We start from the raw sequence: 27909 nt of genomic DNA on the forward strand, positions 1-27909 counted from the left end.
GAGGTCCGTTCTTAACCTGAAACTGTTCTTAACCTGAAGCACCACTTTAGCTAATGGGGCCTCCTGCTGCTGCTGCGCTGCTGTCACACAATTTCTGTTCTCATCCTGAAGCAAAGTTCTTAACCCGAGGTACTATTTCTGGGTTAGCAGAGTCTGTAACCTGAAGCATATGTAACCTGAAGCATATGTAACCCAAGATACCACTGTACTTCTTCATGCAGCACATAGTTAAACTCCCTCCCACAGGAGGCAGTAGCATCCACCATCTTGGATGGCTTTACAAGAAGGTTGGGCAAATTAATGAAGGATCAGTCTATCCATGGCTCCTAGCCATGATGGCTATGCTCTCCCTCCAGGAGTCAGCCACACCTGTGAATGCCAGGTGCTGAAACTTGAGGGAGAAGAGAGTGTCTTATGCTCAGGTCCTGCTTGTGGCTTTCCTCAAAGTTATCTAGCTAGTCACTGTGAGGTTGAGCCAGCAGGCTCTTCCGATGCTCTTATGCTCCTAAAGGTTTGCTCTTCTTTAAACTGCCTGCCTTGGAAGTCGGACCCCTTCTTTCCGCAGCCTCCCAATAAAACAAATGGACCCTGTTTTCCCCAAAGTCTATATAAAACTTCAGTGACTATAATGACCCAGAGACTGCCCACATCTGTCTTTCTTCTTACCTACGGAACTCCTCTGCTTTGTCTGCTGCTGTTATTTCAGTAATATTCCCTTTGGGAACCTAATAGAAAAGATTGCAGCCTGGTAAACAACAATGAAAACACAGCATGTTGTGGTCTTCATGGAATCTTGCCCAGTCACCCTCTCTTTTCCCTTAGAGGCCACTGTTGACTCCCCATCCCTCAATGCTATCCTTGGGCATCAATATCAGGGCTCAACGACATTAGCAGTGGCTAAACCAACGGTACTTTCTCCTCAGTAGACTACAGCTATTGAATATTAGTGTTACCTTGGAAAACTTAAAACTGTGGCTAATCTTAACTATGCTATATTGAAACCAGCTTTATAGTTTGATTTCCAAAGTTGACTTCTTTCAATAAACCATGGTTAAGACTAGACACAGTTTGTTTGAGTTTGGACATTCCACTAAGCTGTGATTGGTGGCAAACAGCAGCAAAAGCTTCTGATCCCCTCCATGTGGCTGCACTGGAAAAGCAAAGTGAGGTGGAAGTGTTTGAATCCAAGGCTCACACAGGCCCATTTACGTAGTGCTAAGCACCATAGTTTAGTGTGATATCTTAACATGGCCATTGTGAGAAAGCTAATATAGCATATAAAAAAAAACAGAAGAGAATTTGGTGCTTTCCAGTAACATTCCACTATGGCAATCTCTGCCATGATTTTTCTCCTGTATGCAAGCCAATCGTTCACCATTCCTCTTTTGATCACACAAGGCAAGCAAAAACAGTATCCAAAAGTCATCATTTCCTCTCAAGGTGGAAATATGAACAGCCCTCACAGCCCCTAAAAATCTCAGTGGCTTTCTCCGTCCCTCTAGGCAATAGTAATCAGTAGTTACCATGAGCAATACTAAAGCTTATATTCATGCAATCTTCTAGTATACAGTAACAGTCTTCTCTCAGTAAAAATCTTTAAAACAATACCTCCTTCTCCAGCCAGTTAAATAACTCACACAAGGCCACAGCATCCTTAATCTGTTAATAAAAGGAGAAGAAAAAACAAGGTAAACGGATTAATGAAACACACCTGTATGGAATAACCCACTGAAAAATTGGCCCCAAACATTTTAATGGAAGAAATATATTAGTAAAAGGTAAAGGGCCCCCTGACCATTAGGTCCAGTCGCGGACAACTCTGGAGTTGCAGCGCTCATCTCACTTTATTGGCCGAGGGAGCCGGCATATAGCTTCCGGGTCATGTGGCCAGCATGACTAAGCCGCTTCAGGCAAACCAGAGCAGCGCACGGAAACACCGTTCACCTTCCCGCCAGAGCGGTACCTATTTATCTACTTGCACGTGACGTGCTTTCGAACTGCTAGGTTGGCAGGAGCAGGGACCGAGCAACGGGAGCTCACCCCGTTGCAGGGATTCGAACCGCCGACCTTCTGATCGGCATGTCCTAGGCTCTGTGGTTTAACCTGCGTCCCATTATATTATATTATATTATATTATATTATATTATATTATATTATTAGTAGGCAGTAGCAAAAAGATGACATTTCTACTTCCAAGCAGAAACTTCTGCACTTCACTCTGCAAAAACTATTGCAGAGTTCAGTAGAATTAATAATTTGCAGCTCTGAAACAGAAAAGAGCCACTAAACTGGGCAGATCACTTACGTGAGCTCTCCTCATGCCTTCTGACTCCGCTGCATTCTTCACAGCTTTTGCAATGCATATGGGAGTGTAGGGGGTGAGGTAGCGGTGAGCCTAAGACCATAAAGAAAAAAGAAAAGATACAATTTGGCAAGGAGCCCAAACTGCCTGCTGGCCCTGGAGTTGTCTGGCTACTAAGACTAAGCTGAAGTGGGCTAGCTACATCTTTGTGTCCTTCCAAGCCTCAGGGACCAGACAGAAAGGATGCATGCAAGCCAAGAGCATCCTTTATCATCTTCTGTCTGCATGAAAGGCAAAGTGTAACCTTTCCTTACAAGGAACCACCAGATCATTTTGCATGCCCTTTCCTGCACCTTTTCCAGTCATTTCCCCTCGATTCTGCTCGGACAGTTCTAAGCCCTTCAGGAGATGTTCCATCTGAAGTCTACAATTCCATGGATCTACGTATTTAGATAGGATTCCTGCATTTCAGGGGGCTGGACTAGATGATCTGTGAGGTCCCTCTACAATTCTATGATTCCATGAAGCGGACACGCCTCTGCATATAGTTCTCTCTGAAAAGTCTCCAGCTCTGTGCAAGCCACTTTATGAGCTGAGCAGGAAGAAGAAGAAGAAGAAGAAGAAGAAGAAGAGTTTGGATTTGATATCCCGCCTTTCACTCCCCTTCAGGAGTCTCAAAGCGGCTAACATTCTCCTTTCCCTTCCTCCCCCACAACAAACACTCTGTGAGGTGAGTGGGGCTGAGAGACTTCAGAGAAGTGTGACTAGCCCAAGGTCACCCAGCAGCTGCATGTGGAGGAGCGGAGACGCGAACCCGGTTTCCCAGATTACGTGACTACCGCTCTTAACCACTACACCACACTGGCTGAGCGAAGTCTGGTCTCAAAGAACATTGTGGACTGTGCCAAAACACTGCCATATACATGTGACACTGAACTAAAAGTACCTTAGAATCTTCTTGCACTCTGTGTTAGGCATGTAACACAGCACAGAAAGCAAAAAGAAAAAGAAAAAGGAGAGCCCATTTCAAACACAAGGCATGCTCCTGCAGCCCAGGGTAGCCAGTGGAGTGCCTTCTACGTGTGGTTGGACTCCAACTCCCATGAGCCCCCACCACCATGGTCAATGGCCAGGGATGAGGGGAGTTGGAGTCCAACGCCATCTGAAGGCACCACAAGAGCTACCACTGCTCTAGCTAATGGAGGTTTCTATATTCATGTTCTACATACAGGTGAATAAGAAAAATGCCTCACATGGGATAACAGTAAGTCTCACGGTGCGTCTTGTCACAGCCTCCCCACAGAAAGCCGGAAGAGGCTGCTGTGTTGTCGTCCCCCAACAAAACGATGAGAACAAAACCTCTTTATTCCTCTCTACTAGAATGTTTTCCAGCCCAATCCACAAAAGTAGTTTTTTTTTGCTGCAGGGCCAATTTTTTTTCCCCCAAATCCCTGCCTTATTCTAATCTGACACTCTTTCAGATAAATTCTTTTAATGAGTTAGTCATTTCCTCCTGCCACAGGGGTTGTAAGCAACCCATGGAGAGCTTGGCTTGGGTTTCAAAGCCACGTTGCAGCAGAGGACAAGAGGCCTGCAACAGCCCCACACGGAAGGAAGCTTGGAAGCATCCGCCCCAAGTGGAAGTGCATAGCGGCAGACCTGAGCTGGGGGGGGGGGGTGAGAGGAATTTGCTGCCTTGCCAAAGCCTACGGACCTTGGGGATGGCCTGGGTCAGGGCATAGCTGGCTTTGTCACTGAGCCAAACTTTCTCGTGGGGAGAAAGGGTGTCGCAGATGGACTTCAGAACGGTCAGGATGGAGTCGTACGGCAGAACTTGGATGCTGAACTCAGGGTCCTGAGCAGAGTCCAGCAACAGATGCTCTCTCACGCCTGGATCGGACATGCGATCGCCGTCAATGAACAACCTAGAGGAATATATTGGAGAGAGAGAGAAAAGCAGCCTGAGCCTTGCGGGACACACAATCAAATAAAGAGTGAATGACTGAACGTTTTGTTTATTGCATTTGCATCTCACCTTTTTGCCAAAGAGATCAAGGTGCCGTACATGGTTCTCCGCCTCCTCATTCAATCCCCACAACAATCCTGAGTGACTGGCCCAAGGTCACCCTTCATGGCCAAGTGGGGATTTGAACCCCGGTCTCCCAGGCCTTAGTCCAACACTCTAACCACTACACCACGCTGGCTGGCTCTCCAGGTCTCAGTAGCAGGGTACTGGTAATCTGGGCACAGACTTTCTTATAGGTGAAAAACATATGGTAGTGCTACCATAGGAAGGAGCAGAGTGAGGTGGCACCAAGGTCAGGGGAGATCTAGATGGACAGTAATGTCTCTGCAGGTACAGCTGCCTTGTGGGGCTGCTGCTTACTCAAAGTTCCCCAGACTTCACTGCTGCCTATTTCTTTCCCAGTGAGTGCAGTTCCACCCCTAGGCGAGCACCACTGCCATTCCTCCCCCTTCACAGGCTGCAGCCTATTGCTTTTAAAGGCCTGCTGTCCCTGCCCACTCAGCCAATCAGTTTCTTGAAGGAAAATATATACCCATGTTGATCATCAGAGTAAATGTGAGCAAAATAAATGAGAAAGCCTCCGCTTCCATTACCTGATTGTATTGGCTCCTATGATGGCGTAAGCAAAAAAGACCGGGTTGTACTCAACATCTGAGCCTCTGAGATTAAAGAGCCCTAAAAAAATAAGGACGGAGAAGACGGTGTCACAAACCTGGTTAAAATTCAACATTACAGTGGTACCTCGGGTTAAGTACTTAATTCGTTCCGGAGCTACGTCCTTAACCTGAAACTGTTCTTAACCTGAAGCACCACTTTAGCTAATGGGGCCTCCTGCTGCTGCCGTGCGATTTCTGTTCTCATCCTGAAGCAAAGTTCTTAACCCGAGGTACTATTTCTGGGTTAGCGGAGTCTGTAACCTGAAGCGTATGTAACCTGAAACATATGTAACCCAAGGTACCACTGTACTTTCGTTTTTTTAAGAAAGCAGTGGGGAAGCACCATCCATAGTGAAATGCAACACAACCACTTAAATGAACAATAAGGGGCTTTTGCCACAAGATGGCATTAGAAGTCCAGACTACGCACAAGGAAGATCTTTTGGTAACAAGAAAATAAGACAAAGTACAAAGGAAGCAAAGTTGGACCATAAGGAAAAAGTAGAAAATCCACAGCGGGACCCTGTCTTTATTAGGACCACCCACAAAATAGTGAGCAAACTTTCAAGGTCTCCAGATCGCTTTATCAGGCTGGAGGATGAGGGAAGCAAAGCAGGAGGAGTGGGATGGTGGAGAGGGAACATGGCTGGTATTAAAACCATAAAGTCTGCATTGGTTTCAGTCTTGTGACCAAGTGCAGGAAGAGATAATCAAGGTGCTGTGCAGGTTGCGGGTTACACCTGGGATTATAAACGAAAACAAAAGAACATCCAATGGTTCAGCGGCTCACTCATTATTGAAAATGTAAAATCCAGGAATTACTCACATCTGTCTCTAGAGACTGAGACCGGTCTCACATATCACACTAAGCCAAGCCAGGCTCCCAGAGAGGAGATCACAAGCATTTTGCTACACCACCAGCCCCGGCAGTCATTCTGATGATGGGCAGGGAGTTCAACTCTGCTTGGTGAGGGTGTGCAAGCATCTTTGCCACTGTGAACTCACTCACGCAGCAAAGCCCTGCAGAAAGCAGGCCACTAGACAAGCCCACAGCCTACCAAGCAGTTTCCCCAGATCAAATCCAATGCGTTATCCTTCAGGCCCCATTGCCGCCCAATAGGCAAACATGCCACCTCCTGTTTTGCACTTTACTGTGCTCCTGGCTGCTCCTCAGCTGTGCTTGGTGGGTATTTGGGAACTAAGTGGTAGCAGACTGTAAGCAGGCAGCAGCTACCCACAAGTGCAGCACAAGGTGGTTTTTCCAACCATTCACGGTAATTAGTAATATTGATCCCAGCAGCAGCCTTCCTGGAAATGGCACAAGGTTCCTTGCCATTGACCAATGAACAGCCAGCAACTGAAATCTCTACGTTCCAAAGATGACACCGGGACAGACTTCTATTGTCCAAACTGGCCCACAGTCCTACTGACCCCTGGGGATGCTGCAGGGTTTTTCATTTCCAGGTGCGTAGAGATTTCTGAGTAGATAACGAACATGGAATTGAACAATGCTAAAGGAAACAGGATACTTGTACTCACAAGCCACTTCATCCAAGGCGGTCACCACAAACCACAAAGCCTTCCTCTCAGCCATTTTCCCCCGCAGGGCTGTGATCTTGTCCTTCCAGCTGATCCCTGCATCATGCAATGAAAGCGAGAACTTAATCCGGCCAAATTCTCTAGGGTTAATGTAACAAAGCAATTCTTTTATCTACACACAGGTGCCGTTTATGTCCAATGCCCAATTCATCTCAGATGCTTTTAGGGATATTAAATGATGGTTGCGGCCGGACTTTCCTCATCCTTTCCACATACACAGTACCTCTGCCCGATATGCAATTCAACGGGGAGCCTGTCGAGATTGTCATTTCATTATCAACAACATTCTTACGGACGTGACTAGGATCCCGCTAACCTGTGTAGTTCAAGCCTAGAGTCATCAAGGGTTTGCAAGGCCGTGGTGGTCGATCTGTCCATATGACATCAATTAGGTTGTCCTTGACAGGCACAAGAGTATGGCCGGCACTATTCAGAACTTTGGACATCCTCTTCCATTGATCTGAGGATGACAGAAAGAGTGACGTAAGAAGGATGCTGCTGTTGAGATCCCCAGCCTGCTAGCTTTCCCTGTGAAGCGACATTGTGTAAGCAGAAAGGTGGGGGATACAGTACACATCTAAACACATGGGTTGGTAACAAAATCGTTTTTCCACTGCATTTCTTAAAAAGTATTTTATTAAGAACCTCACCATTTGCATTCATGAAATATAAAATCAATTAAAAAAAACTGAACAAAATTGTGTGTGTATGTTCTGTACATTACAACGAGAATTAGGGAACGAGAACTTCTCCTGTTAGGGTCAACTAAACCCTAGACTTTCATCAGAAAACTTTGGACCAGAAACTTATCACATTTCTGACAATTTATCGCTCTCCATTTTTAAAGAAACAAAAGTTTTTACGCCTTATGGTTTTGAAGAAGAAACTGGAGATGAATGGTTAGCTTACAAACCACTGTGGGATTGTAGAGGGAAAGTAGTAAAAATGTTGCCATTAACCAGATTTGGGGGGAACAGATTCCTGCGACCTTCTTCAAATTCCCAACTGAAAAGTTTGCTAGATTCATTTGCAGCTGAAACTGGATAGGGCAACCAATCCACCTCCTTCTTGAATAATCAGGATATCTCACTGCTTCCTTGGAAAAACATCAGCCTCCCAACCCCCAACTACCTTGTTGCAGAGAAAGGGTTTAAAGACAAGTTCAACTACCCTGGTTAGAGCCAACCCCTTGATGCTGTGAGGTGAAGCAGCACAGGTCAGGAGAATCTAACCATTTACACATATCAGAAGGCATTTAAGGGCAAACTAACCTGCTGGAATGATGAAAGGATCTACTCCAACTTTGGAACCCTCGGGGAGAACACTCACAAGCCAGTCCTCCTGCGCAGGAGTGTTCTTCAGACCTGAAGGCAAGAAAGAATTCAAGAGAGATTGCAAAGTTTAAAGAAAAGGAACACAAGCATGGAGACCTTGACCACAAGACAGGGAGCAGTAAACCTCAACGCAGCGGTTTATAACCAAATTTAAGTGCAGAAATGCATACCCAAACCCCAAGTAAGACTGCAGTGCAAGAGATGGAATTAGCACCAGCGGTGGGGAACTTCCAGCCCACCAGGCTTCCCTATTTGGCCGCAATGCAATTTTGGCCAAGCCACACCCCTCTTGGGCAGCTAAAGGCTAAAAAACAATTTCTTTTCTTCACTTCTCACTACCCTCTGTGGCCCCATAACCTCATTCTGCGGCTCCACATTTACGTGATTTTCACCTGTGGCCCCCTTGGAATATCCTGGACCCCCCAGGGAGCCATATGGCACCCAGTTGGGAAACACGGCAATAGAGCCCCACCCGTGGCTTTTTGAAAGCCTTGCCAATCGGCTGATGAGCTGTGATTGCACAGAGCTGTGCAAGACTCTTTGAAGTTGCAGCAGTCGACTAATTGCCAGGACTTCAAAGTGCTGCGCACATAATTGCAACACAGGTTACCGACAGGTGGCTAAGTGCCCTCTCCCCTGTCAAACTTGCCCTGCGAGGGAGATAAGGACCCAGTACACAGGTCAGGTCCACTTCCCCATGCCTGGAATACCCAATAGTATTTGGGGGGAACAAACCATGTGTAAATCCCTAGGAACAGATACTCCAAAACCATGACCCCTCACCAACCTTTATCACAGAAGCCCTCTGCTCCCAAAAGAAACCCCATTTATGAATTCCTTTCCATACACCTAAAAACACTGCAGATACCCAGCAAAATTAATGACTTGGAACTTGGAGCACTGTGATACAGTGCAGTGTGGCCCAGAATGTTGCCCCTTTAATAACTCAGTTTGTTCCCTACTATTTGCCTTGGGAAATGATATGAGCAATCAGCTTCAGAGAACAATTGAGTCAGAACCCTGGGCTAGATGGACCAGTGTTGCCTACTCCAACTAGGAGATGTCAGAACTTTTCCATTTCTGCCAACCGATACCCTTGAACCTGAAGCCTTCTGCAAGCAAACCATGCGCTCCTCACACTGAAGCATGGTTCCTTTCAGCTATAGCTACTGCTAGCCCCAAGAGCAAAGCACCTGGCAGGTAGCCAAACAGAGCACCCTTCCTTTCCCTGCCTGCCTCCACTGATTTGAGTACCACTGAAAAGAGAAGTGGTGCCCATGCGAGCTCTTTCCTTCTCCTATCTCCCTTCTCTCAGCAGCCTTTGTTCTCACTAAGGTCAGAAAGCACTGCATTTGCTAAACAACCAAGGGATGGGCCGAGGAACAACAAGTTGCAAGTACTGGCAGCAAGTTCAGCAATAAAGGAGGAACTGGTGTGTTCAGGAAGCCCAATGGTGAAGGGGAGAGAAGAGAAGAGAAAGAGAAATGCTGGACTAGTCAGAAATTCTGATGCCTTGTCTTAGTGCCTCCATTTGGGAAGCTGAAACCATCTCTGTGGTTCAGGGTACCCTGAACGTTGCAATATTTTAATGTCAAGCCTCTCTCACACAGTTTCTGTTCCTCAATCTTCCCCCTACACGCCCATATAAATAACAGCAATTCAGTACAATTTCCATAGCTAGAATTATGCCAAAAGATTTTTACAAAAGTTTTCTTAATTTTGAGTTACATGTCCAGATATTAAATGCAGACTTTCTGCAAGCACAGTACGGCTCTTTACTGTGGCATTTGGAAAGCTGGGTGCACAATTCACAGGCCCTCCCTCAGCTGCACCTTCAAGTGAGCCTGGAAGTAATCAGACCTAACACAAAATGAAGAGGTCACTATGGGGCAAGGTCACATCACCTTTATCGCCTTTGCTCAGCAGCTGTCAATCACTCAGGCTGCATTCAAGCAAACTCCATTATATGCTTATCATAGGGTTGGTACAGGAAGCTGCAACTCGCTTTTATACCATTCACACAAGAAATGCTATTGTATTTTCCAGAGAACACTCATACTTGGTGAAGGGTACAGCCTAACAACTAGGATTTGCTTGCTTTCTGCCTGCAAATAACCGCTGACTTTGGGCAGATATACTAGGAAGGGAAAGCAAGAGGCCCTGCTCCTGTAACATGTTCAAGAAAACGTTCTTTTCTCCATGTAACAACAGGAACAAGGGAGCGTTAATGGGTTAAGAAGCACAACTAAAGGAACCGTGGAGGAGACCTAAAGCAAAGCACTAGTTTGGGCTCTCACACACCCATCATCATGAGTGTCCAGTTGGTATCCATTTGCTCAGCAGCTTGGAGAAAGTAGCGTCCGTCGGTCCACATGGCAGCATCTTGTGCTGTTATTATGGCGGTTCCTGTGAAAGAGTGAAGAAGGGAGAGGTGGTCATATAGTATACACACACACACACACACACACACACACACACACATGGCCAGTGGTGCCAGTTGAATAAATGAAGGGAAATAAAACGATCGAACTTGAATTAAGTTTGTTCCGAAGCATCTGAAATTCAGGCCAGAACAGTAGAGTTTACCTTGAGAAGGTCTGAGCTAAAACACTCACTTCCTGGGACATAAACCATAGTTAGGCTGCTGACACCTGGACTTGGCTGTTTTACAGTAAGGGGTAAATAAAACCCCACAGAATGGCTGGCTTGACAATGCTTGCAATGAAACCTAGATCTCATAGCTGCAGTTTAATGCGTGTTACCACAGGACATGCTGCTAAACAGAACACACTGTCCCTATGAAAGATAAACAAGGCTTTTCCCGCCCATTAGCCGAATTTCAATGCCCAGCGATTTCAGATGCAGAAAAAAAATGTTTTTTAAGAAGATTGAACTTGGCTAACCAACACTGTTTACCGCTTAATCCCCCAATCTGCCAAACTACAAGCAAATCTGTTTCCACTGGCTTCGCAGAGGGAAAAAGAAAGGCAAGCTGCGATCACTGTATGAAACAGTTAACAGGATTTTTCACTTTATTGAAGGGTCATCTGGGGGTCGGCAAAAGCTCATTACTACACGGGTATTACGTCACCATTCCAGCTGGTGTCGATGCTGAAAGGGGAAGGGACAAGTCAAACTTTTCCTTCGTGTTTTTCTTTCAGCCCAGCACGCAAACTGCAAAGCACTACAGTTTTTCCAGAAGTGAGCTGAGCCAACTCTCTCCACCCCACCCCTACGCATATACCAAAGTTCAGCAGCCACACTGCTATAGACTTATCTGCCAAGAGTAGGTAATATGGAATATATACCAAGTCTGCCTTAAATGTGGTGGAGAGAACGGTTTCTGCTGCATGGTAGGGACTGACCTCTTCCCCTCAAAAAGTTACACACAACAGCATCCAGGTTTGGACCAGTCCCTACTCCTCTCTAGTATATAAAAGCATCAGGAAACAGACGCTGACATCACCTTCCCCATTTCATTTTTAATTTACACGACAAATGCCACTATGATCAAGGCTGCAATCCTACACACCAGGGGTAGAGAACATAAAGCCTGTGTCCCTGTCTTGCTCTGGGAACCCTCCTCAGACCACACCCCATATCCCTATGCCACACCTCTCACTGCTCCCGATTCACCCCGCAAGTGTTGTATATGTGTGTTGTATATCGTGAGTCAGGATGTGCTTTGGCAAGAGGAAGGAAGAAGAGAGAATGGAGCTGTCTCTAATGGTGTTTCAAAATGAGCTGCTATGTTGATGTTTTTAGGAATGCTATTGTTTTATTGCATTGTATTATATTGTAGTTTTGCAGTTTCAATGTTGGGTTATCTATACGTCTCGAATGCATTTTGTAAACCACTTAGAGACTGTCTTAAGCGGTGGGTGGGTGGATGTATCAAGACATTTTGCAAATTACATGGAGATTATTAAACAGCCATATCCAGACTGGATGTAAAATAACAGCAACAACCATACAGCACTTTAGCTTTAGAGGAAGTTGGAGAGATTCATGTTCTGGCCCGTGAACCTCAGAGGAGGAGCTTGGCATTCAAAGCTGAAGAACTGTCAAATGTGACGGGGTCAAGCACAGTTCTGGGAACATACCTGCTGAGCCATCAAACCCGCAGATGAACTGTCTTCGGCAATCACAAGGCGCACTGTACTCACTCTAGAAATGAATAGTGAAAAGAAAAAGGGGAAAGTGAGCCTAATGATGCACAACAGCAGAGAGAGGCACCAAAAGCAGCAGAACAAGCTCCCTGAATTAGCTATCAGGTGCTCTTCCAGATGCAATGAAATACTGAAAAATCTGAACAAGCTCTTCCTCTGCACAGCTGGTGAGAATCCCAGACATCTGGTGGGCACCAGGCTGGGGAAGGCTGCCTTCATATAATTATTCCGCTGAGACATTTAAACCTCCATGTTTATTCTTCATTTGTTTACTTCAGATCTGCAGTACTTTTTCCTCCGACATTTCTCCCAGCGCTCATGTTTATTTCATTCTTGACCACACCACTGTCCAGCCAAACAAGTCAGGCCTTTGATGTGGCAACACAAGCGGAAGAAACGCCCCCAATATCTTCTGATCCTGGAAGCTGTAATAGACGATATGCCTCAAATCTGTAACCTTTGCTTTATTTTACTGGCATCCTCTAACTGGATTTTATGAGAAGTACTCAAAAATGGGTGTCTGCCTAAAATCTCCTCGTTAAGAATTTCAACCACTGACAACAAGCTGCTCTGGCCTTGATTATAAGCTCAAAGCAAAGAAGCCTAGAAGTCTCCACTGCCAGCATGTATCCCATGCAATTCAGAACTTAATTTGCTAAGGCAGAATCTACTTTTTCTAAAACTATGAGAAAGGTAGCTTTTCAGCTCTGATGTTCACAGACCAGTGCAGTCACAATACTGGCTCCATGCAAACAGTGGTTTGCAAACTGAGGCAGCCTAAGGAATGCATCCTTCCTACTCTTCCTATTTTCCATTTTCTTGTTGGCCTGAATCCTGATTTACAGTGATATTTTTATCAACGCTAATCATGCTTCAACCTAGCCAGGTACCCTTCAACCGAGGCTAGTACGGCTAACCACCATCAGCTTCCATCCAGCCCCACAAATAATTTATGAAATTAAGTATATATGCTTACTTTGCGTAAGATAACTTTGATGCTGTGAAATGGTAGGTAGCCCTACCACCACCCCCATCCCCACGTGAAGCCTTGCTGAGGAACACTGGTAGAAAATCAGTCAGGCGGTTCATTCTTCTTCTCTCCCCACCCCTTAATTCATTATTACGTTTTTATCCCACCTTTCCTTTAAGAAGTTTTAGGGAGCCATACATTGCCAGTCCCACCCTTTTATCCTCCCAACAACTCTGCGAGGTAGGGTAGACTAATAGATTGCGAGATTTCCCAGTGAATATAATAATAATAATAATTTGTTATTTATACCCCACCCATCTGGCTGGGTTTTCCCCAGCCACTCTGGGCAGCTTCCAACAAAGTATTAAAATACAGTGGTTTGTTAAACATTAAAAGCTTCTCTAAACAGGGCTGCCTTCAGATGTCTTCTAAAAGTCTGGTAGCTGTTCTTCTCTTTGACATCTGGTGGGAGGGCGTTCCACAGGGCGGGTGCCACTACCAAGAAGGCCCTATGCCTGGTTCCCTGTAACTTGGCTTCTCGCAGTGAGGGAACCGCCAGAAGGCCTTCAGAGCTGGATCTCAGTGTCCAGGTAAAACGATGGGGGTGGAGACGCTCCTTCAGGTATACTGGACCAAGGCCATTTAGGACTTTAAAGGTCAGCATCAACACTTTGAATTGTGCTCGTAAACGTACTGGGAGCCAATGTAGAACTTTCGAGTGAGTTTCGTGACCAAGTGGGGTTTTGAACCCAGGACTCCTTGGTCATTCTGTCTACTTCAGCACGCATGTACTTGTGTCCTGAGAATCAAGGCTTTAAATCATGTAAATGGGGGGACATGGTTTTGCTGAAGTCATGGTATGCAGCAAATCAAGTGGATACAAAATAAGGAGGGGTGGGTTTCTTCCTGTCCATTCAGCTCTCTGAACAGAACAGAACAAACCTGATAAACTTGCCCAGCAGGAAAAGCATAATGCGAGGTCTTTGCATTACTGCATTCCCTAAAGCGACACAAAGAAATAAAGAATCTTGCAGGTCATATTCCAAGATCCACAGGAACATATTAAAAGTCTCACAAGTGTAACCAGAGCTACAGAGAAGCAGGCTCAGGCAGGAAAAGAAGCACCTGTAGCAGCTGCAAAAAAATAAAAATAAAAAACCCTTGCCTGCAGCAACTTGAGAGCAGAATAGCTTTGTGCGTGTTTGGTTTGCTTGCTTTATTAGATGAAGAACACTGCGCACTGGCAGCTGGAGGCACTGTTCTCTGCATACAGCATAAAACGTGGACAATGGAGTAGCCATTAATCCTGGAGCAGGGCTTTCCACGTGGCTGCCCCCCTTTTGCCCCACTACCTGCACCTTCCGGAAACAACAGAAGATATTTTTTGTTCCCAGTCAAAGAAATGGGTCTTAACCATGAGTGTCTGCTTTCCTAGGGTTTCAGTCTTGTTTTAAATGTATTTGCTGATTTTGTGTTTAATAATCTCATATGTAAATTGCCTTGAGACGGCTGTTCAGAAGGTGATTAATAAATGGATGATAGTAGCTGCTGGGGGACAGGAATCTTACTGTGTTCCCGGCCTATTTGTGGGCTACCATAAACATTCCCACTGTGAGAATAGAACACTGGAACTGTGTGCATCACCTTGATATAGGTTTAGGATATGGTGGCATAGAATAGGGATACCTCTACATATTAAACACGCTTGGCTAAAGAACCTTAATCTTTAGCTCTTGGCTAAAGCTCTTGGAGCACGGGGGAGGGAAGAATTCTACCGACAGAAGACAATTCTGCTGAATCCCATACCTGGTGTGCATCTCCGGAGGGTACAATGTAGGCTTGGATTGGTTCTGGAACATATTTGGAGTTTCTCATTGCTTGTCGAAGCAGATGAAGCAGCTCTGTAGTCTTCTTGGGAGCCATATTCCTATTTGGAATTATATTTTTTTTAAAAAAAAAAAGTCTGCGAGTCCTGTGGATGTCATACCTAAATATTTCAAATATGTAAAAGAAACTCCATGGTTTCCAACCAGAACCTGCAAGTGAACTCTCTTTCTCCTCCCCGCCCCCTTTCTTCTCCCACAGGCAACTTTACTGTAGTACAGTTTGACCCCACCCACACTCGGCCAGCTTCCAGGACCTTGCATTTGTAATGATGAATCTCTTGGCAGTGGATGCCTCATGAGTGGCAGATTGGAGGAAGTACTGTGCATGGGAAACTTTAGGAAACGAAGCACAACAGATGCTCTGAGGCATGTGAGAAGGGCAAGGACATCGAACAGGAAGGAAGCAATTCACAAGCTGCTGCTGCTCTCAGTTGTGGGGAATGTTCCTAGAGCTTCTCACTGCTTCCTATGTGCCATCGTATTATAATTTACTGCCAAGGACAGTCAGTAGGTTCCACAATCCCTCCTTTCTCAGCAGCACGTTTCCCAAGGGAAAGAAAACGTTTCATTTTTCCAAGTTTGGATCTGGCAGCCCTACCCTTGCAACTTTCCATGTCTCCTTCCCAAAATCAAAGTAAGTGTGGTGTAGTGGTTAGTATCTTGGGCTACGATGTGGGGAACTGGCAGTTCAAATCCCCGACCAGCCATGAACCTTTGATCAGCCACTATCTCTCAACCGAACCTCCTTTACAGGATTGTTGCGATGATAAAATGGGGAGGGAGGAAACATGTGCACTGCCCTGTGGTTCAGTGGAGGAAAGGCAAGATATAAACAAAATAAATAGAGAAATAAGAAACATGGCTTGTTGGGGAAGTGTATTTAGATAAGACGAGCATAAAAATATTCTTTGGGCAATTCATGTGTCACAGATCACAGATCACCCAGAGCTACCATCTTACTGGAAGATATGTCTATATTTTTATTAATTTTTATAAAATTCATACCCTGTCTCTCATCATAGATGATCTGGCAGGTGTAAAACCCCTTCTTTCCAGTTATCATTATCATTTATTTATATGCCACTTAATGCCAAAACAGTCTTGGGTCGGTTATCCCAGAAAGCAGCACACGTTGATCATCCCTATCCCAGATTACAATTCAGGAATACAACCCTTTTTGGCACCATTTGTGCTTTCCCAAATGACTCCATTACCCAGAAGACTGGGGTTATTTTGGACTATTCCAGTGCTGGTGGAATATTTGCTATACAAAATCATGCAGGTCCATCTGCAGATTAACCTGGGCTCACATCTACATTATTAATTTGGCACTCACAAAGAACAATGGATGCTCATTCAGATATGACAATTAACATCTGAAACGGGGGAAAGGGGAAACTGGCATATACAATAAGCAACTTCACACTGGAATTGGCCCTGAATCAGCAGCTACTGAGTCACTAATATTCATTCAGCACAACACAGAAGCTACAAAATCATACTTCTAATTAGGAACATACCATCTGGTCAGGGCGGGTTACCATTTTCCAAAAGGGACCAAGATTCTATCTTTGGAAGAGCTATTCTGCGGAACAATGTTCAGTGAGTGCAGGGTTGTTTTTTATTCCAACATTGTGATGGGGGCGGGGGGAACTGTGCCAGTGGAAATTTGTTTTTCTTTACACCACTTAAAGAAACTGGAGCTCTTTTGGAATAAGATCAACCACACTGTAGCCCACTACCATATCACCAATTTACTGAATCCCTCCATGGGGATTCTATTGGAACTTGCAGCTTGCCTTGGCATGAGGACATGAAGCCATTGCTGATTGACGACAATGGCTGGTGCCCATCAGGATCCGTAGGACAGAAAACAGAGAGGCCATCAGTAAATGGCGAGTAGAGCCAACTAATTCTAGTTTTGCCCCCTAATTTTCCCCTGCTGAGTTCTACAAAGGCCGATTGAGGGGGAGGGGCTGGCATAAGAACAGCCTGCTGGATCAGGCCAATGGTCCTTCTAGTCCAGCCTCCTATACTCACAGTAGCCGTCCAGATGCCAACAGGCAGGATCTGAGCACAAGAGCACTCTCCCCTCCTACAGTTTCCAACCAGAGCATAGCCATCATGGCCTAGCAGCCATTGGTAACCCTATCCTCCATGAATCTGTCCAGTCCTCTTTTAAAGCTATCTGAGTTGGCGGCCATCACTGCCTCTGAGGGGAGAGTGAGTTGCAAAGGTTAACTATGCACTGTGCAAAGTGCTTTCTTTTATCTGTCCTGAACCTTCCAACATTCGGCCTCATTGGATGTCAGCAAGTTCTAGCGTTGTGAGAGAGGGAGGGAAACTTTTCTCTATCCACTTCCTCTGCGCCGTGTATAAATGTATGAACATCTATCATGTCTCCTCCTCTCTGCCTTTTCTCTAAACTAAGTAGTAGAAAAAGAAGAGTTTGGATTTGATATCCCACTTTATCACTACCCTAAGGAGTCTCAAAGCGGCTAACATTCTCCTTTCCCTTCCTCCCCCACAACAAACACTCTGTGAGGTGAGTGGGGCTGAGAGACTTCAGAGAAGTGTGACTAGCCCAAGGTCACCCAGCAGCTGCATGTGGAGGAGCAGAGACGCGAACCCAGTTCACCAGATTACGTGTCTACCACTCTTGACCACTCCACCACACTGTAGTCACAAAGGCCGCATCCTTTCCCCACAGGAGAGTCGCTTGATCATTTTGGATGCCTTTCCTTAACTTTTTCCAACTGCAAAATATTCTTTTTGTGGTGAGGACAATATGCTTTTTGAGGACTGCTTGTAATAAGGAAGGAAAGCAAGTGGGACTGCTGAGGACACTGTTGGATGAGGCAGTGTCTCATTTGCCCTAATGGACAGGCCTCCTCTGTCGATAGAAATTCAATAACAGATGGCCTTGCCTGCATGTCACCAGGCCACCATCTTCCATGGCCATTGATTAGCCACTAAAATAGAAAGGGCCTTCAGCAGCCAAAGCCCAGTATTAAAAATGGGGTATGCTTGCTGCATGCTAACTAACCCTCAGCAAGAGTACGGCACGTGGCCAATAAATGTGACTGAAGTGAAATTGTGAAGCAAAAATCAGACCAAGGCATTTAACTTCAATTGTCCAACCAATTTTGATTTGGGATCAAAAGGCAATGACATACTCCAAAACTGTGATCTTGACACAGCAAGGTCTGAAACAACTTGACAACTGAAACAACTGTAATGCATGACAGTAGCTTTTAAAAAAAAAATAGTTCAGGAGTGCACACAAGTAACAAATTTGTTCTCATTAGCCCACTTTTGTGGGTATTTTTTAAAGCACATCTGCTTTGGGGAGGAAAGGTATCCCATTTAAAATCAAGTGTAAGTACCATGAGGCTGGACCTAGTTCCTGTGCTAATGCATTCACAGTTGCAACGCTTCAAAAATGTCACAAGCATTTCTCCAGTGTGGTTCGCTTTTGAGAGCCAAACTGCATGTGACATTGGGAGACCTGTAATCAGATCTCCTGTGTTTTTCCCAAAGGTAAAAGTTCCGTATTTTTCACACCATAACACGCACCTGACCATAATATGCACATAGTTTTTAGAGGAGGAAAACAAGAAAAAAAAAATTCTAAACGAAACAGTGGATATATGGTTTTTGTGGTTCATGCTGTGGCCACAGACATGTGATCTGACGGTGAGTTTGGGGTAGCCCAATGCAAAAATCCTGAGGATCCATGTGGATCCATGCTTTGTAACCACGTTTTTGCACCACTGCGGCCCCAGGCAACAGTGGGTGCGTGGTTTTTTGGTGCAAGCTGTAGCCATGGACATGCTATGTGATCTGATGGTGAATTTGGGGTGATCCAGTGCAAAAATCCTGAGGATCCATGTGGATCCGTGCTTTGTAACCACGTTTTAAGTGGGGAGGGAAGGAAAAGCACTCAAGGGACAAGGAACACGCGTGGGGTGGGTGGAGAAGGATGCTGTTAATAATGCAGAAGAGGGGTATAAGAGGAGAAGGCTCCTCTCCTCTCCCACTTTGCTCCTTTAAAGAAGCAGGCTCTCTGTCCCTCTCTCCTCCCCACTCAGTGGCTCTTCTCCCGCTTTGCTGTTTCAAAGCGAGCCACGGAGGAGGGAAGGAAGGAGAACCATGGATCCTCTGCTCACGACTGCAGCAGATCCCCCCGCCATCCACAGGCATTCGCTCCATAACACGCACAGACATTCCCCCTTACTTTCTAGGAGGAAAAAAATGAGTGTTATGGTGCGAAAAATACGGTAGATGCATGGGGGGGGGGTTTGAAATGGACAAAAAGCAGGACTAGGGGAAGGGGTTAACCCTCCCCCCAAAGACACATATATCTTTTCCAATCTAAACTTCTGTCCCTTGAAAAGCTGTGGTGCAAAAGCTAATAATAATTAAGAAAGAGCAAACTGTCGCTCCAACACTGTAATGAAAATATTGCCAGGAGAATGTGCACGTTGTCTCCCACAGGGCAAATAGCTTTAGATGAGGCAGTTCTGATCAGGAAAATCCCCTGCCTTGCCAGCACTGTTTTCCCAATCCAATGCTTTCCTCTTCCCACCCCCGCCCCAGCTGCTTTTAACAGTGTGTGTCATGTCACACATTTAGTTTATTCCTGAGTCTCTAGCCCACTTGTCTGTAAAATATCTTTATGAGACAGGTCACTGTCTCAGAACTTCCTGAAAAGCCTCTGGTGGCCTGTCTAGCCAATACTGTATTATTCATACTGTTCTAAACCAGCTCCTTATATCCTTATTGCCAAGACAAAATTCTACTGCCAAAAAAAGCCCCTTAATACCACAGTTTAAAAAAAAAAATCAAACAAAAACCACAGCAATGAGGACTAGAAGGTTTATATTTCTAAAACAGTTAGATTCCTCACAGGGTTCCTCACAGCCTGCAAATCACTCTCTCACTTTAGATCTGCCCAGTTCCACAAGTCCTCACTTATGTTTCCCTATATTAGCTTCCCTCTTAAAGAAATCAGTCTTAAGGAAACAAGTCCTTCAGAACTCAAGGGAATGTATCTCACAATATTAAGCTGTTTTGCTCTCTTTTTTTCTAAATAAAGAAACCGTTAGAGAACCAAGCAGTAACAATTTTACTTTTTCCATGGAGAGCTAAGTACATTTTGGTTTTGTTTTAAAAAAGAAACTTGTTCATTCTCATTTTATCTGTGTTGGGTGCCTCATTCCTGACTTGAGAAGACCAGACCTTCAAACTGTGTGTCCATAAGATCTTTGGCACAGTCCTACTCTAGCAAAACAAAAGGGGGGGGGCTGCTCTTTTTCTCCTCCCTTCCATTTTCCTTGGGTGGTCATTTATCCAATTTCACTAGATTCCCAATGGTGCCATTTACCTCCATCACTTTGACAACACTAAATTATAGGCAAGGAGTAAGTTTTAATTCTTTCCCTGCTATCATCTGCCCCTGTGGTATTCAAAGGCAAACAAAGCTGGAATTAAATGACATTTTCTCATCAGTGTAAAATACCGCCTCAGTTTAAAGGACAGAACCAGAGTCTATACATGCCCCCCCCCCCCAAAAAAAAAAAAAATACCTGTCCTGGTTAGTCCTTCCTTGGAATCCTGGGTTCCCCAGCTTTGGACAGCACAAACACTATTCAGCTCCTTCCTTGCTCTTCATTGACTCAGCAGTGCCTGACAAAGCAAAGGGCAAAACTTCAAAGGTACAGAGACTTTTTGCCACAATAACCCTTCTCTTCCCACAGTGGTTAATCTCAAGCAGTGATCCTTGCAGCGATAGGATTGTTCTAGTTGCAGTTCACAACACCAGAACAGAAAGTATTGTGCCATAGTGGAGGGGAGAGGGCTGCACTTAGATCTGGGCTCAAACCAGTCAGCTGGCTCAAGGTCGTGTGAAACTTGATGATTTTTATCATAATAATCATCATCATTAAACTCCAGCAGGCTCCAGGGTGGGTTACCACAATTTACAATTTGAAACTCAAAACAGATTACAACCAGAGGATTAGAGTGGGCCCTTTAATCACACAAGTCAGGGGTCAAAGGCCAGGGTAAAGAAATGAAAGTTGTATAGCGAAGAAGCCAGGCACACCTCTGTGGGAAAGGAATTCCACAATTTAGGGGCTGCCACAGAGGATGCCCCCTCCCAGGCCATCACACACACATACCCAAACTTCTGAGGGAGGTAGAACTCCCAAGAGGGACGCCCCTTCCTCACAGAGCTGCTATGAAGATACACAAGATGGTTCCATTTATGTTGCTCTGAACAGCTTGATAAAAAGGTAAAGGGACCCCTGACCATTAGGTCCAGTCGTGGCCGACTCTGGGGTTGCAGCGTTCATCTCACTTCATTGGCCGAGGGAGCCGGCATACAGCTTCCGGGTCATGTGGCCAGCATGACTAAACCGCTTCTGGCGAACCAGAGCAGTGCACGGAAACACCGTTTACCTTCCCGCCAGAGCGGTACCTATTTATCTACTTGCACTTTGACGTGCTTTCAGACTGCTAGGTTGGTGGAAGGATCCAAATTGTGATAAATGTCAGCAAGGTCCAGGCCATATGTAATCAGTTTAGACTTTAATTCTGGAATGGCTACAGATTAGAAAACATAACGGGGGACGGCAACACTTGCAAGGAGGACAAAGTACATTGTAGTCGTGTGCACACATGTGAGCTGTTGGGGGCAGGCAGGAGTACAAGAAGTTGCTCATGTACCAAAAAGCGCTGACCTGGCGTTCTGTCTGCAGGAAGAACTTCAAAAAAGAAATGAGTCATTTCTCAGGGGCAGAATTTGCACCCAGGGCTCTCACACCATAACCACATTTAAATGGCTGCAAAGAACACATTTTCTTTCTTTATCAGGCCTTTCCTCCAAGGGGCTCAGGATGACTTACAAGGGCCTCCCCACAAAAGCAACACCCTCAAAGGAAGGAGCCTTGGTTAAAAGATTGGGTCATCCAGCTCAGTAATGTCTTCATCCTGACTTGCAGTGACTCTTCAGAGGTTTAGGCAGGACTTTCCCTCCAGGCCTATAGCTGAACCTGATGTCTTCTGCATGTCAGGTACATCCTCTATCATTGAACTACAGCTCTTTGTCCTGTGGTGCAAGTTAGGCTGAGGAAGTGGCTGGCACACAACCACCCCGGGAGTTTTGCGAGACTTGAACATGGATCTCTCCAGTCTTAGTCCAGAGCTCTAACCATTATGCCGCATAGGCTAACTAAGCTAAAATAGAAGTGCACCTGTTTAATTTGTGTACCCTGTTTTTTTATTTAAAACCATCAAAGCTGTTTTCAACAAGACTATAACTAATAAAACCAAAATAATCAATATTTTGCTTTGATTATTTATGTTCTTAATTGTTAGGGGTTTCCTGCCTTGTGGCTGGGGTTGGACTAGATGATCTTCATGGTCCCTTCCAACACTACAATTCTACTATTCTAACCATTCGAATAGAATAGAATAAATAGTAGCTAAAAATAGCCCTACACACTAATATAATTTCTGTATTTTATTTATTTATCTACCTATCTATTGCCTTTGTATACCCGCAATGAAATGTAACATACTAAATGGGGTGGAAGGGAGGACTATAAATGAGTAATAACAGAAATAAGGTTTAAAAGACACACGCGCCACAAAAAGCAGATTTTTTTTCTGGTGGCATCTTCAGGAGCTGGTGAAATGAGCTCTCTGTTCATAGCTTCTCCTCTTCCACCTTCCTTCAGGGTGCACTGAGGGTCTTTAAGTAGCCCCTGGGAAAATAAGTTCTCCACAAAATATCCAGAGTATATAAAATAGCTTATTTATGAAACTGTTACTATGGCAGCTACATGGGCATTCAGGAAATGGGTCCCCAGGACTGTACATTAGAGAGTTCTGTCATTAAGACACGTTCTGGCCTACATAAGCAACTTACAGTCCAACCATACATGTTTCTTCAGAAATAAATCCCACTAAGTTCAATATGTTTCAATAGGCAGGTGTTCACAGGATTTTAGCTTGAGGCATAAAGCTTTTCACTGAACAACCTGCCTTTTGCAGGTTCACTACTTCGGAGAACTCTGTGAAGTACCTGGGGCCCTGAGTTTAGAAGTGCTGACTTCATACAAGCCAAGTGTTGCTTTTTCTTGTTAGAAGACTAGTTAAGGAATACTAAACCAATGCTAGAATACAGTGTGTGGTCTGTATGTCTAAAATTCTGTTTGCTTCTCAGGTGCATACACACCTGAAATCTTGCATTATAACCTTGACAGAACAGCTTTTTTTTTTCTTGTTGCTCATTATTGTAAAAGCAAAGAAAGCTTCTCATCTGGCCCGTCAGTCATACTCAAATGCAGTTCTGCTTTCATTAATAAAACAATTGTTCTTAAGAGAGAGCTCATATTTTCCTTCTGGCTCCATCAGCTGCTTTAAAAAAAAATCCTAATAAGTGAAAGCACACAGAGCAACATTGGGGGGGGGGGTTCAGGAAGTCCCATGCAGCCAATGTTCAGCATATATCCGTTGAAGGCTGGGGTCCTATTGCATATTTACTATGGAATAAGCCCCAGTGAACCTATGGGGATTTCCTTCTCAATGAAAACACACTGGATCCGATAGATGCACACCACGCCACACTCATACATATGCATGCACACACTTAATAAGTCTGGTCTGCATCTGATGAAATGAGCTGTGCTCCAAGAAAGCGAAAATGTGCTGCTCTTTTAAGACGCCACAAGACTCTTCGTTTGGGCTTTGCGCAGAGATCGGGGGAAATTAAAGCCTGAAATGCTTTACTTGATTAGTTTATTTCAGATTGCTGGAAAGCCGGGTCCTCTGTTTCCCAGAGGTCCCCTGCAATGCATCAAGCTGCAGTTTCCGCGTCCCTTCTTTTCCCCTGCCCTCCTCCCGGGCGCGCCACCCCATTGGTACCCAGCGGCCATCCTGGCCCTTCGGATCGCTCACCTGGCCGCCTCTACTGTTTTGCCTCCCTCACTTCAGCGCTTCCGGGAGGCTGCCATGCAAATCTGACGTCTCCAAGCCCCGTGAGCCACCGAGGCCGGGGAAAGGGAAGGGGCGGAGCAACCTCCGCTTCCGCGCCAGTGACGTCGTGGCGGCGGCGGCGGCTCCCATTCATGCTCGCCGCCCGCAGGAGGGAAGGAAAGCAGGAAGGGGGATTCCCTCGGCTCTGGCATTCTGAGCTTCTTCAGTTATTAGCTGGTGTGCAAGGCAGAAGGAAAGAAAAGTCGCCCGGGGAAATTATTTTAGCCATTTCGTAAGATCTAACACACCGCTTGATATTTAACACCCCTCAAAGCCGCTTACCAAAAAAAAAAAAAAAAGATAAATACAATTTTGTTATAAATGGATAATTTTAGTTATTTATTACCAGCGCTTTTTTTCTTTAAAAAATTTTTTTTTAGGAGCACTCTCATTTTGACTCAAGAAAATCACCGTTGTATAGTTCAAGTCGGGGAAAACAAATACAGTAAATGGACAAAAGTACAAAGATTCACAAAATGTTTAGGGGTATGTGTACCCCCAGAAAAAAGCACTGTTTATTACTATATGTAATACATGGGCATAGCCAGGATTTTTTATTAGGCCTTTTGTTAGGGGGGCGCAGAACCTTAGCATGCGATGTATTTTTATTGATTTGGGGGGGCAGCTGCCCCTCCCTGCTCCGTGCTTGGCTACGCCCATGATATAATACACCGCTCTTCATCTGAGGAATGCAGGGAGATTTGCACTGTAAAAGCACAAAAATACACAAAAGTATCTAGCAGACAATCACCACCCCCACAAACACACATACAGTTTTAGAGGCCATTGGTTGTTTCATTAGCCCAAGGTTTGGGGGAATAATGTTTTCAGCTTGCGCCTAATGATAAGTAATGAAGGTGCCAGGTGAGCTACCCTGACAATAAAATAAGAAAAATAATAATTTAAGACTTTTGAAAAGTTGAAACAACAATAGACTGGGATATGAGGCATACATCTTCAAAATAAATTGGAGAATTATATCCAAGTTTTATGTATTTAAAAAGGAAGGGGGTGAGAGAGATGTTGGGCTCATTTATTTCCATGCAAAAATGAACTGTGCTGTTGTTATGGTAGAAACCCTTTCCCCCTTGGCAAGGCCACAAGTGTAATAGGCAGATATTTGAGTGGTGAAGTTTACCCATGATCATCTGTAAAGTTGTAATTTCTGCCTGCCGCGCTAGAACAAAAGATAAGGCCCAGGGCATTTCTGAAGCAGTGGCTTATATTCACTAAAGCTTATATGTACCAGGCAAATGGGAAGAGAAAGAAATGGGCTGCTCAGAATTGGACTGTTTATTGCAATGCAAAGCAATGCAATCAGTTTATTTGAATTTTTATCCCTTATAAAGATTGCATTTATCCCTCACCAAGCAGTTCAAATCAGTGTCTGTTTATTTATATATGAATACACTGCCTCTCGATCTGTGATTCCACAGATGGCTAGCTATATGGTTTCGGTTGTGTTTGTAGATGTGTACATACACATGCAATAATGTAACAAAATCCACAGTAAAACAGAACAGATAAAACAATTAGCCTCATTAAAACCAAATATTATTTAACAAAAATATATCTACTTGCTTCCAATACATAAAAATGGCGGAGGCTGACAGACAAATAGGGAGAGGAGTTCCTAGAGAAAAGGCCCTGCTCCTCATTGTTCCCCACCATGCCTTAGATGGTAGGGGCGCCCTTGGGAAGATCTTGGTAGTCAGGCCCCCTGAAAGTTACACTTTTTAGCACTACACAGAGTTCTATTTCTTTTATCTTCACAGCACGCCAGCAGAGCAAGTTAGGCTGAGAAAAGTGGGTGAGAGCTACCTAAATAATACTCTTGAGTCGACCCATTGAAATAATGGACTTGATTTCAATGGGTCTACCCTGAGTGAAACAAATGTTGGATAGCACCCAGTGGTTGGCCTTCCCAATGATCTTCAAGATATAATAGGGTTTCTCTAGTCCATATGCAGCACTCAATCCACAACCTTTTTTAAAAAAACAACAAATATCATTACTTTATAAACTAAGGTTGCAGTCCTACACTTATATATAAGACACTGATGCCGAAATCCAGCATTGCTTGAGCTCTGCGAGTGCAGCTTTCTCCTGACTGAAATGCAGAGTGTTTGAGAACCAGGACATTTGCAGGGAAACCAAAATGCTTGTTTACCAAGCTATCGTACTACCAACTTTACTGTATGCTTGTGAAACATGGACCACTTATAAACGCCATCTCCAACTCCTTGAAAGATTCCATAAACGGTGTTTATCTGGAAAAAAATACACATCACTTGGGAAGACAGGCAAACCACTGCCAGTGTGCTGGAAGAAACAAAGATCACCAGTGTCAAAGCAATGATTCTTCCAACAACAACTTCGTTGGACTGGTCATGTTGTTCAGATGCCTGATTATCATTTTCCGAAGCAACTACTCTATTCCCAACTCAAGAATGGAAAGCGAAATACCGGTGGACAACAAAAGAGGTTGACAGATGCTCTCAAGGCAAATCTAAAAAACATGTAACATAAGTACTGATAACTGGGAAACACTGGCCTGCGAGCGCTCCAACTGGAGAACAGTCTTTACCAAAGGTGTCATGAACTTTGAAGAAGCACTGACTCAGGGGAAAAGGAGAAACGAGCTAAGAGAAAGACATGTTTGGAAAACCCTCACTGTGATCAACTCCCACCCGGAAACCTATGTCCCCACTGTGGAAGGATGTGTGGATCCAGAATTGGCCTCCACAGTCACTTATGGACTCACTGTTAAGACCGTGCTCATGGAAAACAATCTTACTCAGCTACGAGTGATTGCCAAAGAAGAAGAAGATAAGACTAAACCCTTAAAGAACTGGATGAAACTTGTTTCTGAGCAAATATGCGTAGGATTAATGTTGCAGCCTGCACATAGTGATGTTTTGTTACCCATCATTTTTGTAAGCTACAGTTGTGGCTGTGTTGGTCTGAAGCAAATGAAAAATAGACCTGATTGTTTCTTTGAATTTGTAGAGGTGGGATTCCCACACACACACACAGTGCAGAGGGGGGCACTGAACGTGACTCCACTCCCCACCCCATGATTGGCATTGTCTGGTTTATAAATATCCAAATAGGCCTAAGGAAGCAAAAAACCAATCATAGCTCCTCTGTATGTTTCCCCATGTGTCTGCTCCTCATAATTTGCAGCAAATGGACATATTTGTGGGGCAGTGCAAAACAGGAAGCAGGCCTTGCTGCTAGTTCAAAATCAAGTAAGCAACTTAGACCTGGTTTGCCTTTGATGACAATCAAATGTTTGCAGATTCTTCCTATCCACCAGCATCAATTTTATTTGTATGTTGCCTTTCCACAAAATGATTCCTGCTCAAAGCAACAACAAAGAAAGCAAAGATACATGTCTAAAGCAACTATTGCAAAAGCAATTCCAAAACATGACAAAACAGCAACATAATAGCAAATATGAAAAAAACAGGAAAAAACCAATTTTCAGCACCATAAATATAACAAGATTATATTAACAGGATGGAAGTAGTAACAAATAACAAGGGAGCTTGACAGTTTCAACTTGAACCCAGAAACACCCCTCCTATTACGTCTCTCTCCTGCAACAGCTTCTTATAAGACCCAAAGGCAGTGGGTAGGATAATGTAGCCTGAAACATCCATCTCATTTTGTAATTTACAGGCCCTCTCCTGCAACAACTAGCAAGACTTCCAGGGACATGATCTTGCTCCTAGTATTGATGCCCCACAAGGACCTGTAATGCAGCCTGATCTAATGTTTGCATGTTGTTTTCATTCAAATATTGTTATTTTATTTTTCTAATAAAAGTATAGAAGCCATAGGTATGTATCCAGCATTCCCTGCCCACTAGTACAAGGACTCTTGCACTAGCAGACTGGGAAGTTTTAATTTTACACTACAG

The 27909-nt window shown here is 44.5% G+C and overlaps 1 protein-coding gene across 1 annotated transcript in view; it reads right to left on the reverse strand.

Moving 5' to 3' along the window:
• The window catches only part of XPNPEP1 (X-prolyl aminopeptidase 1), a 36536-nt gene extending 12506 nt beyond the window's left edge, over positions 1 to 24030 (reverse strand). The window contains exons 1-13 of the mRNA XM_081005933.1: positions 23907 to 24030; positions 20531 to 20630; positions 14863 to 14983; positions 12021 to 12084; positions 10219 to 10323; positions 7855 to 7947; positions 6900 to 7043; positions 6524 to 6619; positions 4922 to 5003; positions 4017 to 4227; positions 2306 to 2395; positions 1609 to 1659; positions 667 to 725 (exon numbers count right to left, since the gene is read on the reverse strand). Of these exons, the coding sequence (XP_080862059.1) occupies positions 667 to 725; positions 1609 to 1659; positions 2306 to 2395; positions 4017 to 4227; positions 4922 to 5003; positions 6524 to 6619; positions 6900 to 7043; positions 7855 to 7947; positions 10219 to 10323; positions 12021 to 12084; positions 14863 to 14979 (1112 nt within the window). The 5' untranslated portion in view covers positions 14980 to 14983; positions 20531 to 20630; positions 23907 to 24030. The remainder of the gene's footprint in view (positions 1 to 666; positions 726 to 1608; positions 1660 to 2305; positions 2396 to 4016; positions 4228 to 4921; positions 5004 to 6523; positions 6620 to 6899; positions 7044 to 7854; positions 7948 to 10218; positions 10324 to 12020; positions 12085 to 14862; positions 14984 to 20530; positions 20631 to 23906) is intronic.
• Positions 24031 to 27909: the final 3879 nt, after the last annotated feature.

This window comes from Podarcis pityusensis (genome assembly GCF_964106645.2).
Source record: "Podarcis pityusensis genome assembly, chromosome: 5".
NCBI classification, from domain to species: domain Eukaryota; kingdom Metazoa; phylum Chordata; class Lepidosauria; order Squamata; family Lacertidae; genus Podarcis; species Podarcis pityusensis.